This window comes from Humulus lupulus, chromosome 1 (genome assembly GCF_963169125.1).
Source record: "Humulus lupulus chromosome 1, drHumLupu1.1, whole genome shotgun sequence".
NCBI classification, from domain to species: Eukaryota; Viridiplantae; Streptophyta; class Magnoliopsida; order Rosales; family Cannabaceae; genus Humulus; species Humulus lupulus.
In genome coordinates, this window is record NC_084793.1 from 295,646,906 (window position 1) to 295,662,810 (window position 15,905).

Below are 15,905 nucleotides of genomic sequence, written 5' to 3' on the forward strand. Positions count from 1 at the left end.
GGGTGATTTGAGTGTTTTTTGTGTTTTTTTATAATATTGAGTGATTTTAGGGATTGGAGGGAATTTGTGATTTTTTTAAATTCAAAATTTTAGGACACACATAAGTTTTTAGGACTTGCACCGCGTGTCCTAAAAAAATTCTTTAAGGACTCGCAATGAATGTTCTTAAAAGTCTAGGAAGTGTTTGTTAAAAAATTAAACTTTTAGGATAGACATAGTTTTTAGGACTCGCTCTACGAGCTCTAACAGAAATTCTTTCAGGACTCGCGTTGCGAGTCCTAAAAAGTCCAGAGCTGTTTTTAGGACTCGCATCTAGGTGAATGTCCTAAAAGAGTGTCCGGAAAGGGTATTTTTGTAGTAGTGGTTATTACTAAATAACCGAAGTTAAAATTTCTATATATATGACCCTACCACTTCTCTTCTTTATTAGTCTGAAACGAAACCCTAAGGAAAACTTCCATAGCCACCATATGGGCGAAGAGGGTTTCACCCATTTCCCCTATTTTTTCTGGTTCTGTACCAATTTTTACCACTATTCTTGCTAAAAAGCTGAAATACATCATAGATTTTGGATTATTTTTTATTTTTAGGGGTAAAAGAGATTATTTGGCCGTGGGTATGAGTGTGGTCGAATTTAACAATTTCTTTCTAGATTTTGAGCATTCAAACGTGTTCTTCAACTTGAAAATAGGTATGTATCACTAAATCTATGTGTTATAAGATTTTTTTTTTAATTTTTCTTTATTTTAAGATTTATTTTATTTTTTCATTTAATATATTATGTTTTGATAATGTATAGGTTTTAAGAATTGCTAATCTTGATTCAAATGTGTGTTTGGACATTGAAGAATGTATGAAGTTTGTCTATGTTAATTTTTTTCTAAATTTTTTATTAATCTGAATTTAATAAAAAATTATTTGTAATTTTCTCACTTTTTATTTATTTTTGAATGTTTATTATTAGTTATTATAAACTCAATAATTGTAATAAGTTATTTTTGTTTAAACTTTTTAGGAAATTGTTGTTTTGGTGGTATTTAGATTGAAAATTGGATTAAATTTTTTATCATTTGGGTTAAAAATTTGTCTAAGTATTGTTTGTTTTTAGAAAAAAAAAAGAATAGACTTCAGTTATTTGGAAAAAACCGAAGTCTATTCTAGACTTTTAACTTCAGTTTTACCCAATAGCTGAAGTTAAAAGTCCTTACTTCCTGGCATAAGCGTGTATCCAAGACTTTTAACTTCAGTTATTTGGTAAAAACCAAAGTTAAAAGTTTAGGATAGACTTCAGTGTTCTCCAAATAACCCAAGTTATTAAAACTCCTCTTTTAACTTTGGTTTTTTGAATACTTTTAACTTTGCATGATAGACTTCTGTTTGTATTTATACGAGCCGAAGTCTATCCACCTTAAAAACCAACGTTAAAGTCTCTTTTTGTAGTAGATATGGTAGAAATTTATAATATATAATAGGGGTAGTTGAAGTTATAAATAAAGTTGTTGAAGAAATAAATGTAAACACTGTGATGGGCATAAGAAGAACAGTAACATACACCTATAAATACAACCACCCTTGCTGATTTGTTTTCAAACTAAGCTAGAACATATATAGAAACAAATCAACTTATAGTTTTTTCCTCCCCTCTCCCGAAAAATATTATAACAATGGCAACAGTAATCCGTCAACCACCAAAACATGGAAACATGATCACTATTCTTAGTGTTGATGGAGGAGGAATCAGAGGAATAATCCCCGCTGTTCTCATTGAGTACCTCGAATCTGAACTTCAGGCAAGTAATACATATATATGTGTATATAGTACACTATACATACTATATATGATATAATAACATAGTTTTGTGATGTTATATGTATATATATATGTATATAGGAGCTAGATGGGAAGGATGCGAGAATTGCTGACTACTTCGATATGATATCGGGGACTAGTACTGGTGGACTTATCACGGCCATGTTAACAGCTCCCAACAAAAACAATCGTCCTTTATATGCTGGCAATGAAATTGTACCATTTTATCTTCAGCACTGCCCTAAAATCTTCCCACAGTCAAAGTATATATTTATATATATATCCTCTTTTTTTTTTGCATATATGTGGACATACATATATATATATATATAATTTTTTCGTTACACGTCTAATGATTAGTTAATTATTATAATCATGAAAATGCAGTGGATTATTTGGTCTTCTTGATCCAGTCAGAGGTGTTGCAATTGGACCAAAATACAATGGAAAGTATCTTCATGACACAGTGCGAAATATATTAGGAACCACAAGGTTGCATGAGACCCTCACAAACGTAGTCATTCCGACTTTTGATATTAAGAAACTCCAACCTGTAATATTTTCCTCTTATCAGGTAATAATATTATTTGTTATTATGGAATATTAATAACTCGATCAATATCACGATCTCGAATGTATCAGAATATATAGTGTAACATATGTATTTGTATTGATAAAAAAAAAAAACCTAGATAATAAGATTTTGCATGTATCTGTGGCTCAATTTTTCAGGCTAAGACGATCACTGCCTTAGATGCTCGTCTTTCGGACATTTGTATTGCGACCTCGGCAGCTCCAACATACCTTCCTTCCCATTATTTTACAAACCAGGACAAAGATGGAACGACTGCTGAATTTGATCTCATCGACGGTGGCATGGCCGCTAATAATCCAGTATGTAACTTATTTTAACATACAACTCCAATTACAGTAGAAAATATAAAGATGAGAATTTTTGTTGATAAGTGTAAAAAAAATGTTTTTTCTTTTTAGAATTACAGTAAAATGGTATCGTTATATAATATAATAATATGCAACAATTAATAATACCATTTTTGTAATATAAATATATTTATTATATAGTTTTTTGTGTTGATTGTTATTATTATTGCAGTCTCTGGCTGCTTTTAGTGAAATTACAAAACAAATATCAAAAGGGAATCCAGATTTCGGGTCCATAAGGCCACTGGATTGCTCCCGTTTTCTGCTGATTACGTTGGGAACAGGATCAAACAAGACTGAGCAAAAATACAATGCTAAGATGTCAGCCCAATGGGGAACCGTTAACTGGATTTTTTTCAATGGATCTACTCCTATCATTGATGTTTTCTCCGAAGCAAGTGCCGATATGGTTGACTATCATAACTCTGTGCTTTTTCAAGCTTTTGATTCTCAACACAACTATCTTCGCATTGACGTAAGTTCTCTCTCTCTCTCTCTCTCTCTCTCTCATTTATATATCAAATTACAATAACAACAATATTACGTACTCACATTTATTTGTTGTGGGCCACGAGTACTTAATGCCATACTTGATCATCACATGTCTTAATTTGGTGACTTTTTATTATTAATATATAATTGTAAAGGACGACACTCTGAAAGGAACCCTAGCATCGGTGGATATAGCTACAAAAGATAACTTGAACAATCTAGTGAAAACGGGTAACGAGTTGCTGAACAAGCCAGTTGTACGCATGAACTTGGCAACTGGTCTCTACGAGCCTGTTCCCGGTGCTGGTACCAATGCTCACGCTCTAAAACGGTATATATATATAAATACATACACACAATCATATATATATAATTAAGATTAAACGCCACACAAATTAAATTAATATATGCTCATTAAGTTTTTTGACTAAATTTTTTCAGTTTGGCAAAAGTACTTTCTGATGAAAAGAAACTGCGAGAGGCCAATGCCAAAGCTGCATCGAACTAATTCCTAAAGAATACATCGCTTTCTTCAGTTTGAAGATTCCACCAACGTAATGTGTCCGGAGTGACAACCAATAATAAATCAATGCCCTTGTTTTAATTTTAATTGTTCAGTTTGATGCGTACGTACTGTATTTTCAACCCAATTACAGTAAGACTTTCTTTATATATAAAAAGAAAAATGGTTGAAAATTACTATGTACTTCAGTTTGTAATGTAATAAGCTGCTATGATAAACTGTTATGTGCAATAGAATAGCTGAAATAAATCGATCATCTACAGTGTTGTGGCCCTGTTCTTTATATATAATTATTTCCATAACTATATATATTAATTTCTAGCTAGAGAACTCATTAATCACCTAGCTAATTAAATGTATATATATAGCTAACAAAAATCTAGCTTTTTATTTATGTATTTATTTTGTGATTCTATGGTAGGAGTGCCATCTGAGGGTTGATATTTAATAATTTAGGATATTCATGTTGTGTCTTACTCATTCTATTTTCCCTCTTTTATTTTGCTTACGTTAAAATATACACCAAAGAGAGATGGTATCTTAAACTGCAGCAACTTTTGGAGTCTAATTCGGCGTCCGGTAATCTGTATTTTAATCTCTGTAATCTTCTGGTCTGTTTGCAAATATATTATAAAAATGAATATTTTATGGTTTCACCCATTACTTTTTTTTTTTTTTTGGTAAATAAGATCATTGTATTGCTCAAAAACCAACTCATGTACAATCTCCAATTCATGTACAGCCATGTATGGTATATGACTATATATTCCCAATCTACAATTCCCCAATATATGTCCCCACTAATACTATCATTAATACATCATTATCTTTGTACATTCTCATTAACTACTTTTGACAAATTGTCTGAAACCAATCTTTATCTAAGGACTTTGTTTTGCTTGTAATTAAAGGATATATCTTCAATCTGATATCCCTTTGTATTGCCTGAACGGTATGATCTATGGTCCACATCTTTTGAGACCACATAAGGTCATTTCTCACTCTCCAAATATGGTAGATCAAAGAAGCAAGAACTGCTGTCAAAGTGCTTTTTTGAAACCTGCTCCATCTTCTAGTTTTCCCAATCCAATGCAGTAGGCGCCCATATTCCTCTGTTTTAACTTTCCAGCCCAGCCATTCTTTCACCTGTATTAGACATGTTCTACTATATTTGCATTGAAAGAAAAGGTGATGAACATCTTCACTAAAGTCTCCACAGAATAAACATGATGAATCAATGGAGGAATCATACTTGTGAATGAACATTCTGGTTCGCAATCTCTGCATCATGGCTAACCAGAAGACAAATCTGTGTTTTGGTACAGAGAATCTCTCCCAAACGTACTTTGCCCAGAATGTTATTATTATTTGTTATTATTATTATTCTAAAAAGTAGATGACATAAATAAAAGAGGGTAAATGTACATTCATAGAAATACATCTATTTCTCATAATTATCAATTAATACCATCGGTTTGCAAAAACAACAAAATTTGATGATCTCTGTGTGTTTAATTTTTAATATTCCCAAATTAATCAACATTTTAATAATTTCTTTGATTTTAAATGATTTAAATATATTTTCAGAATTCATAAAATAAAACAAATGTTTAATTAAACTTTCAAATAATTTTAATGAACAAGATTATTTTCAAATTACATTTAATTAATTAATAAAATTAAATTAAAAACTAATTAAAATCTATAAATTAATTTTAAATAAACCTAAATTTTAATTTAACTAAGAAGATTTTAAAGTTAATTAATTAACTAAGAAGGTTTATTTAAAGTTAATTAATTAACTAAGAAGATTTTAATCCATTTTTTTAATTTTTTTTAAGTCCATTTCTCTGTGTTTTAATTAATTAAATGTATTTTAAAAACATTTATTTATTGAAATTATTCAAAAGTGTTAATTAAATATTTATTTTATTTATAAATTTTGAAAAATATATTTAAATCATTTAAAAATAATAGAACAATTAAAAATCATATAAATCACTAAAATGATGGGAGGGTGGAGAACTGTGATGGTGAGGTATTCGGTTTCCATTAATTAAAATAAAATTTAGATTTTTTAAAGTTAATTAATAAAATTTTAATTTGTTTTTAATTTTTTAATTCCATTTTTTTAATTAATTAAAATAATTTTTTTATTAAAATTATTTCAAAGTTTTAATTGAACATTTATTTTATTTTATTTTATGAATTCTGAAAATATATTTAAATTATTTAAAAATAATAAAATAATTAAAAATCAAATAAATCACTAAAGTGAAGGGTAATTTGGGAATATTAAAATTATAAACACACGAAAGATACCAAACTATGTAGTTTTTACAAATAGAGAGTATCAATTGATAATTATCATAAATATAGGGTACCAAGTTTGTATTTCGATAAAACACATGCTACCAAATTAGTGTTTACCCGATAAAAAATTTAGGAAGGCTCTATATAAGATGGTGTTTTGCAAAAAAAAGGTTAAAAGGAAGTCAGCTTCTTCACAATAAAATGCACTTTGAATTAGTGAAAAAGAAAAACTTGTTCATTTTCTGTGTTAAACCAATGATGTGGACAAATAGTATTGGCTAGAAAAAGCCCCTGCTTGTAGGAGCAATTTTTTTTTCAATAATATATAATATAGTTTTTTTAATAATAAATGTTGAGGGGTAAAATAAAATAAACTCAAAATGAATATACAAAGCAAAAGGACTAACAAACAGGCACAATTAGGGGTGTGCATGGTGTGGTTTGGGCGGTTTGAACACTTTTTAATATACCACACCACAAGTGCGGTGTAGTAGCTATAACACCATGCGGTGTGATTTGGTTGCACCAAACCGACCAAACCAAACAATTTTTTGCAGTGTGGTTTGGGTGGTTTTCCACGTTTGTAAGTGTGTTAAAAAAAGATGTTATAACAAAATTAAAAATTAAAAAAAATACTAAATCCTTAGTTTAAAACAAATCCTTAATAAATTCTAAACAACATCACAAGTTATCAATTAAGTTCAAAAAAAAAAAAATACAAGTCTCCCATGAACTTCTTTTCAAAACCCTCATGGAACTTAAGTTCAAAACATCACAAGTTATAATAAACTTCTTTTCACTCCACTAAACTACCATCATGGAAGAAACCCTCTTGCTTCACTTCACCTAATCAAGGGATACAACTTCATATTTGTAAGTATACGGTTAGGTGCGGTGCAAACCAAAATTTCACACCGCCATACTGCGCATCGCACCGCGCGATTTAGCTAAGATACAAACCATATCGAACCATTACACTTTTGACACTGCGGTTTGTGGTGTAGTGTGGTGCGGTGCGGTCGGTCGCCGCGATGCGGTCGGTTTAGATGCTCACCCCTAGGCACAATACAATAGAAAGTGGTCCGTACAAAAAGACTATTTTTGGAGCTACGAAATGGGGTAGAAAACTGAACCTTCTAACCTCGAAGAGTAAAAGGCAAGATAATTGAAAGATCAACCGATCAAGAAAAGTGAGAACAATAAGACCCTAGCTTATTATAAGGTGTTTGGTATAGGGGTTTTACTTAAGAGGGTTGAGATTCCTTTAATGTCATGTGTTGACGCCGTTTCTCGTCAAACAGTAAAAGAAGAGCACGTAAACAATGAATGACAATGGCTAAACGAAATAAAACAAATCAAACACGCGATTTTTACGTGGTTCAGCAGTTAAATCTGCCTAGTCCACGAGTCTCTGTTATTAATCTTAAGATTATCTCTGAAAATTCCTTAGCATGAATTCTTCAGAGTTTTCTCTCAAGGATCAGAATTTCGGTCATTTACAATGGTGCATGGCTTCTCTATTTATAGAGAAGGATGCAGAATACTATCCCACATATTTTGGGTAGTTACTCTTTTGTGAATAAAATAAATGGCTTTAAATGCCTATAATAAGATATAAAAGGAAACGTCCCTGAAGACCAGGAAACGCATAACTGACCAAATAATATCCCACGATTCTTGGGGATTTACATTAATAAATGAGGATTACATCTCATATTTATAATACTTGTAGATATTCAAGATGATTATCGCGTATCTCTAAGGCTTTAGCATCCCAGGTCTCACGTCATTGTTCGAGCTAATAGCATCTCCCGAGATCACGCCTCTTTCGAGATCATACATACATCTAGCTCGAGACCCCCGATCCGAAGTCGTCCCCGAAGATGAGTGTGTTCTCGGAGCTACCTTTCGAGATCATATATTCGAGGTCATATATCATACTTTGCAGGCTCGATATACAATCCTGGAGCATACTTCAATGCTTACGAGACCATTTGTTGCGAATCCAACTTTCGAGGTCATATTTACCATGGCTCGAAATCTGGGTATAACATCTTGCCCCCTCAAAAGTATTTGTTCGAATCCTAAGAGAAGGAAACTTTTGAACTACTTTCCTTGAGAACTGTACCGTCACACCTTTGAAAATGGACATGCGTCAGCTGGGTATCGCTCATTTTAGGTACTTGAGTACCTTGGAAACACGCCCACGATCGTCCGTCTGACAACTTTTCGGTGCCTTCTTGTCATTGATTCTCATCCGTTCGATCTAGTGAGGATTTCATTCGACGCTCCTGATTAATTCCTTTTCCCCACCTATATATACAAGGCCCCACTCTTCATCTTCTTCACTTTCATCCTCATTCGCCATAAGCAAGAAAAGAAGAAAAACAAGCCCAGAGACCTCTTTGCAAAGTTCCTGTTCCGTGCATGTTTTCTCGACCAAAGAAACAAAGGAATCCTGGTCTGCTCGAATCAGTGAGTTCTTTCCTGCAACCTCTTCTCCAATCGACGATCTCTCTGCAATTGCCATTACTGTGTAAGTATGCCATTTTTTTGTTTTTTGTTTAGAATGTTCTTGCTGTGTGTGCTAGTTTATGTTCTTAGCATGATACGATAGGAGGTTTTGAACCGATAGGTTTTTATGCTTTCTGGATTTTCACTCTGGATGTTCGTCTCTGGTTTGTACCCAGTTTTGACGTGTGAATGTGGTTCCCATTTTCTGGGTTTTGAAATTCTTTAGGCAGCGTTTCTTGTACATTAAGCTTTCAGATAGAAACATGGGCTTTGACAAATGCACGAAACCCAAAAACGCTTTTCCTGGCTAACCGCCACTCTCCTTTCACTTGAATTTCGGGATTTTCAAAAAATTATCCAGACTCCTTTTCTTTTTCGTGGAATACACGCCCCTGACTCTTCAATAAGGGTCTTAGTATTTAGTCTCGTTCCTAAATTTCCGAGCTCATTCCATCGAGCTCGTGGCTCTTGTATGCATGGCCCTCACCATTTTTTCTTTCTCGCTAGATGTCACAGAATCTGGAAAGATGGTGGGGGTCATTGCTGGCAGTCCCTTACGAGCCGAAATCTCCGAGCCGGAAATCGCTCTTCGCCCGGAACCAACGTCGGATAAGAGAATACGAGCTTGCACGCGAGCAAGAAGACATTAGAGCTCACTATCGCCGCCAGATAGACGAGGTTATTGAAAATAAGAGAAGAGTTCTTTGGGAGGCCCTCTATCCGGAGCCCAATTAAGGACCTAGGCCCATTCCCCTCGACCCTGCGCTAAAGGTCACTGTTGCGTATCATCCAGGGGAACTCCAGTTTTCATTAATGGGGGAAACTTCATCCTCGCAGCCGAGGAAGGAGATGTTCGAGGCTGAGCTCTATCGGAGCACGGTTACCACAACTAGCCAAATATCTGAAATCCTGACCTTCCATGGCCTCCATTTGTCAGGCACCTTGAAGTGTCGGGCTCCGACTGGTCAAGAACGGAGTTGTTTCGCCCCTGGCGGCCGCGATGCCACAGTAAAATATGCGGCATGGAGCCAAGAACATATGAGGGCGGGAGCACTGCTGCCCTTGAAGTCTTTTTTCAAAGACTTTACTGATTTCGTTGGGTTGGCACCGTTCCAACTCAACACTAATTCGTACAGGGTGCTGTCTGCCCTGAGGTCCTTGTACCACGAGCTGAGGTGGGAAGGACCTTCACCTCAAGAGATTTTATATCTCTTTTGTTTGAAAAGTAACCCCTCCCGAGCTCGGGGAGGGGATGGTTTTTACTATCTCTCCAGCTATCCCAAAGAGACGAAGGTTTTTGAGGATCTCCCCAATCACCCGCCTGATTTCAAGAAGGCCTTCTTCTGGACAGACGGTCTGTCCCCGTCTCGACATTACTCGTTCAGGCGGATTCGTAAGTATTCTCATTACTTTTATTCCTGAGCTCGAGACTTTAGTTCTTAAATCCATATTTAGATGAAATGTGTTTCGCTTTTCAGCTAATTTTAAGCGTCCCACCCCCAATGAAGCAATGACGAGGCACAGAGAGGCCTTGCTCCAACTTCCTTATGGTAGGAGGTCTCTCTCGTATCTATTACATGAGGACAAGCTCCGAGCTTGCGGGTTGTTGGGAGAGGGCCAGCCAACCTCTGACTGGTCCAGTAAAAAATATGAACGTTGGGAGGAGGTGCCACTGCCCACAGACGCCCTTCCTCCGAGGAGAGAAAGGAGGCCATCACTCCCAGTCCGTCTGAGGAGTCCGCGGTCCGGGAATGAGGCCAATGACGAAGCCTCGAGCTCGGACTCAGATGAAGGTAAAGTCCTCCCTACCTCGAGGATGTGGTCCCCCACACTACTAGAACACAGGCCCAATAGGTTAGTCTCGTGCCCACAAGATAGATACCACTTCTACATATGGAGTTGGGTAGACGACTGTGTCCATAGGTTCGATAGTGGGCTCGGGAAATATGATACCACGTACACCACGGACGAGGTGTGGAATGGGATAGCTGTACAGTACGGGACCAATGATTATAGGGACCTCTCGAGGTTATCCCCTACTTATAGGGAAGGCACTCCCCCCGCCTCCTCTGAAGACGGGGGAATTTCATGGTCCCCAAGCTCGAGCTCGGGGGAGAGTTCCAGTTAGGTTTCTTCTATCATCACTCTATGTCTGATACCGAAATTACTTGATGTACATTTCTCTTTATTGACTCACTGTGTTGTGACTTGTGCAGGCGAGATGGACTCTGACCTCGACGCCCTTATCGACAATGCAGGCGCCAAGAGGAGCAAACGCCCTAGGGCGGGGTCACTGAAGACCGGTCAGTCGGGCAAAGGCTCCAAGAGGTCCAAAAAGACACCTCCCCTTGCCCCGCCGGTTTCGAGCTCTATTGATGCGTCGACTATCCAGGCTAGCGCCTCCGCTGATTGGTGCCCCTGCCATTGAGTCCCAACCTCCTGTGGTGGGCGAAACGTCTTCAGCTCAGCTTTCCAGAAGGCCTTCTGCTTCTCGAGTTCAGAAGCTAACAATCTCCACCCATATGGACTCGTATGTGGTGGATAATGCTGCTGGACCTCACAGATCTACGCTGATCTCGAATGTTATGTCCCGGATCGGCCAGAGCTATGACAGTTTCGAAGCTCCTCAGTGGCAGTGCCTAACTGGCACCCGAGACCGCACTGTCCTTTACGAGAAGAGTATCGAGCACACTGCTGCGGTAAGTATCCTTCTATATTCCTTTTGCTTACATTCATACTGACCTGAGGCTAATGGTAGTTTCTTCCTTTTTTCAGGCTCTTGCCTTCACTGCCCAGCTCAATTACGAGCTGAACAACGAGATCCATTCGAGCAGGACTCATGCTCAAGAGGCGAAGGACCTCCACCTTAGAGCGAACAACGATCTGAAGGCGGCAAATGCTAAGCTCGAGGCAGTGGTTAAGGAGCGTGAGGACATGGCCAAGGAGCTCGGAAAGCTGAGAGCTGAACTCGAGGAGCAAAAGAAAGATAACACCCATCTTCGGGAGACCAATAAGAAGCTCGAAGAGGACAAGGCCGCCACCTTCGACATCATAGAGGATGCCAAAACTCGCCTTCTTGCCGAGTACAAAGAAAAGAAGGAAAAGGCGGTCGACTCAGCCATGTACCGGATGTGGGCTTATAATGAAGAGCTGGACACCAACTTCTTAGGTCCCCACGAGGCGCCGCTTCTTGAACGATGGAATGCCCGGCTCGAGAAGGAAGAGGCTGAACGGCTTGAGAAGGAGAAGGCTGAACAGCTCGAGAAGAAAAAGGCTGCTCCGGGCACTGCTTCGGAGGAAGCTCAGGAGGATAGTCATGCTATTCGTCCGGAGGGGTCCGGTGCCACTGATGCTGAGAAGGCCAAGGAGACTCCTTTTCCTTGAATCTGACCTCGGGGGGATCAGTTGTCGGGGCTGCGTCCCCTTATTTCTGTAACTATTTTAATATATGCCCACGGGGCTGATACAATTTCTTTTACCATTCTTTTATATGCTTTACATTTCTTGGCTCGAAATATTTTGCATATTTTTATATTGATGAACCGGTTATGTTTATTTATTCATACAAACATAGTTTGGATTTGGGCTCGAAATTCGATGCATTCATGCATAGTTTATTCGAATTATCCACTTTCGACCTCGTTACTAATCAAGGTCGGATATTACTTTAACCATGAACTCAAAAGTACTTATATGGTATGTAATGTGAATGATCTGGTTATATCTTTTTTTGTTTAGTCACTTTTCCTCATCCTCAGTTTTTGTTCCGAGGTTAAGAGTTTGAAACTATTTTTCTCTTAGATATTCCAGCCTCGATCTTGACTTGTCTCATGATAGGTTTAGGCTCCTACTTATCATTGATCAATTTTTTGGCTGGTTTGTTCCAGACCTGTTAAGTTTGCACATCTGGTTAACTCCAAACGTTTTAGGATTTTGGTAGTTCGGTTTTGTCCGAACTATCTAAGCTCGCGTATTTGGTTATATCCAAATACTTCATGTTTTTGATAACTCAGTTATCTAGGCTCGCGTACTTGGTTATCTCCAAATACTTTTATCTTTTTGATAAGTCGGTTATGTCCGGACTATCTAAGCTCGCGTACTTGGTTATCTCCAAAATACTTCATATAAATATATATTTTTTATTTTTTAATCTGACGGTATATATACCAATGATGCCCCTTTAATATCCTATGAGTGTGACCATAGGTTATTAAATTAAGAGAGATTTGCAAAAATAAAAAGAAATTACATATGGAACAAAATAGACCTTTTATTTGATGAAATTCAAAAACAAACAAACAAACAGACAAAAAAATTCATGGTTACAGGCAACACTTCCTACACTATTGATAGTAACGTCTAAGGTGTTCGCCATTCCATGCTCGCGGTATCAGGCTCCCATCTAATCTCGCAAGTTTGTATACGCCAGGTCGGATGACTGACTTTATCTGGTACGGTCCTTCCTAGTTCGGCCCGAGCACTCCAGCTGCTGGATCTCGGGTGGCTAAGAATACGCGTCTCAAAATCAGGTCTCCCACTCCGAACTTTCGATCTCGAACCCTCTTATTGAAATATCTTGTGGTTCGATGCTGGTAAGCAGCATTTCTCAGCTGAGCCTCTTCTCTTTTTTCTTCGATCAAGTCTAGGGTTTCTTCGAGCTGAGTATGATTTAAATCCTGATCGTAAATTTGAGTTCGGATCGTCGGGATTTCGACCTCGATGGGCAACATTGCCTCGCAGCCGTACGCTAGAGAGAACGGGGTATGTCCTGTTGATGTCCGAGCTGTAGTCCTATATCCCCAAAGGACTTGAGGCAATTCTTCGGGCCATCGTCCCTTTGCCTCTTCCAACTTTTTCTTTAGAGAGCTCTTGAGAGTTTTGTTAACGGCTTCGACCTGACCATTCGCTTGAGGGTGAGCCACTGATGAAAAACTCTTTATTATGCCGTTCTTTTCGCAAAAGTTGGTGAATAAGTCGCAATCGAACTGGGTTTCGTTATCGGATACAATCTTTCTCGGTACTCCGTATCGGCATACGATGTTCTTTACCACGAAATCAAGGATCTTTTTCGAAGTTATAGTTGCCAATGGTTCAGCCTCCGTCCATTTTGTGAAGTAATCAACGGCGACTACCGCATATTTCACTCCGCCTTTTCCAGTTGGGAGAGAGCCTATGAGGTCGATGCCCCATACTGCGAAAGGCCATGGGGATGTCTACATGGTCAGTTCAGATGGTGGAGCTCGGGGTATCGTGGCGAATCTCTGGCATTTGTCGCATTTCTTCACATACTCAAAAGAGTCTGTTCTAATGGTTGGCCAGAAATATCCTTGACGTATGATCTTCTTGGACAGGCTATGCCCCCCGGCGTGGTCTCCGCAGAACCCTTCATGAATTTCCTCAATGATCTTCTTTGCTTCGGGAGGGGTTACACACCTAAGCAGCGGCATGGAATATCCTCTTCTGTATAGCTTTTCGTCCAAAATGGTGTAACGAGGAAGTTGATACATCAATTTTCGAGCCTGGTTCCGATCTTTTGGAAGAATTCCATTTTCGAGATAATCAACTATTGGACTCATCCAGGTCGGTTCTGTTTCAATCATACATACATCTTCCTCGTCTGGCTCAGTAATGCTGGGTGCTAATAGGTGTTCTACGGGTACAACATTCAGTTCTTCATTTTCGGCGGAAGTGGCGAGTCGAGCTAAGGCATCTGCATTTGAGTTTTGTTCCCGGGGAACCTGTTCGATTGCGTAAAACTCGAAATACTCCAATGCGGATTTTGCCTTCTCCAGATAAGCTGCCATTCTTGTGCCACGAGCCTGGTACTCTCCCAAGATTTGATTAACCACGAGCTGGGAATCGCTGTAGCAATGTATAGCTTTGGCCTTGAGCTCTTTTGCTATTCGCAGTCCTGCGAGTAGAGCCTCGTACTCAGCTTCATTATTAGATGCTTTAAAGCCAAATCTTAAAGCAGAGTGAAATTTGCTCCCTCCAGGAGTGATCAGAATAACTCCTGCCCCCGCTCCATTTTCATTCGACGAGCCGTCAACGTAAAGTTTCCACAGCTCGTGGGCCGTGGTTATTACCTCATCGTCGGCTATACCAGTGCACTCCACTATGAAGTCTGCCAAGGCTTGTGCCTTAATGGTCGTTCTTGGATGGTAAGTGATCTCAAACTGTCTGAGCTCAACAGCCCATTTAAGGAGTCGACCTGACGCCTCTGGTTTAGATAGGACTTGCCTAAGTGGCTGATCTGTCAGTACATGGATGGGATGTGCCTGAAAGTAGGGGCGGAGCTTGCGAGATGAGTGGATTAAACTGAGGGCGAGTTTCTCCATCAATGGATATCTTGACTCTGCACCCAATAATCTCTTACTGATGTAATAGACGGGTTTCTGCATCCTCTCTTCCTCTCGAATGAGCACCGCGCTTATCGCGTGTTCAGTGGTTGAGAGGTATAGGTACAATACTTCTCCCGTTTCGGGTTTTGACAGGATGGGTGGTTCAGCGAGGTGTCTTTTGAGCTCCTGAAAGGCCAGCTCGCACTCTTCTGTCCATTCAAATTTCTTACTTCCTTTTAATAAGTTGAAGAATGGAAGGCCACGATTCGTTTACTTCGAGATGAATCTGCCCAGGGCGGCCATCCTGCCAGCCAAGCTTTGGACATCTTTATGCTTCCGAGGTGAAGGCATATCAATCAGGGCCTTTATTTTGTCGGGATTAGCCTCGATTCCACGAGAGTTGACAATGAAACCCAGAAATTTTCCCGAAGATACCCCAAAAGTGCACTTCTGAGGATTTAGCTTCATGTTGTATTTTCTGAGCACGCCAAAGCACTCTTCGAGGTCATCAACATGGTTCTTGTTAAGTTGAGACTTTACAAGCATGTCATCAACATAAATTTCCATGTTGTTCCCTATTTGTTCTGAAAACATCATGTTAACGAGCCGCTGATATGTAGCTCCAGCGTTCTTGAGCCCAAACGGCATAACATTATAATAGTATAGCCCTTTATCTGTAATGAAGCTCGTATGTTCTTGGTCGGGGGCATGCATGGGAATCTGGTTGTATCCAGAATATGCATCCATGAATGACATCAAGCCATGCCCCGCCGTGGCATCCACTAGCTGATCAATTCTTGGCAGCAGAAAACAATCTTTTGGGCAAGCCTTGTTGAGATCTGAGTAGTCAATACAGGTTCTCCACGCCCCATTGGGCTTTGGGACCAACACTGGATTGGCTACCCAGTTAGGGTAGAAAGCATCCCTAATGAAATGGTTTGCTTTTAATCTGTCAACCTCCTCCTTTAAT

General features: G+C 38.6%; 1 protein-coding gene across 1 annotated transcript; it reads left to right on the top strand.

The window, feature by feature from the left end:
* Positions 1–1,586: 1,586 nt before the first annotated feature.
* On the top strand, positions 1,587–4,023 carry LOC133810709 (patatin-like protein 3). Its single transcript, XM_062246076.1, has 7 exons — positions 1,587–1,790; positions 1,892–2,073; positions 2,198–2,384; positions 2,543–2,704; positions 2,925–3,227; positions 3,400–3,575; positions 3,686–4,023. The coding sequence occupies exons 1-7, from the start codon at positions 1,665–1,667 to the stop codon at positions 3,750–3,752; spliced, it is 1,203 nt and encodes a 400-aa protein (XP_062102060.1). The 5' UTR covers positions 1,587–1,664; the 3' UTR covers positions 3,753–4,023.
* Positions 4,024–15,905: the final 11,882 nt, after the last annotated feature.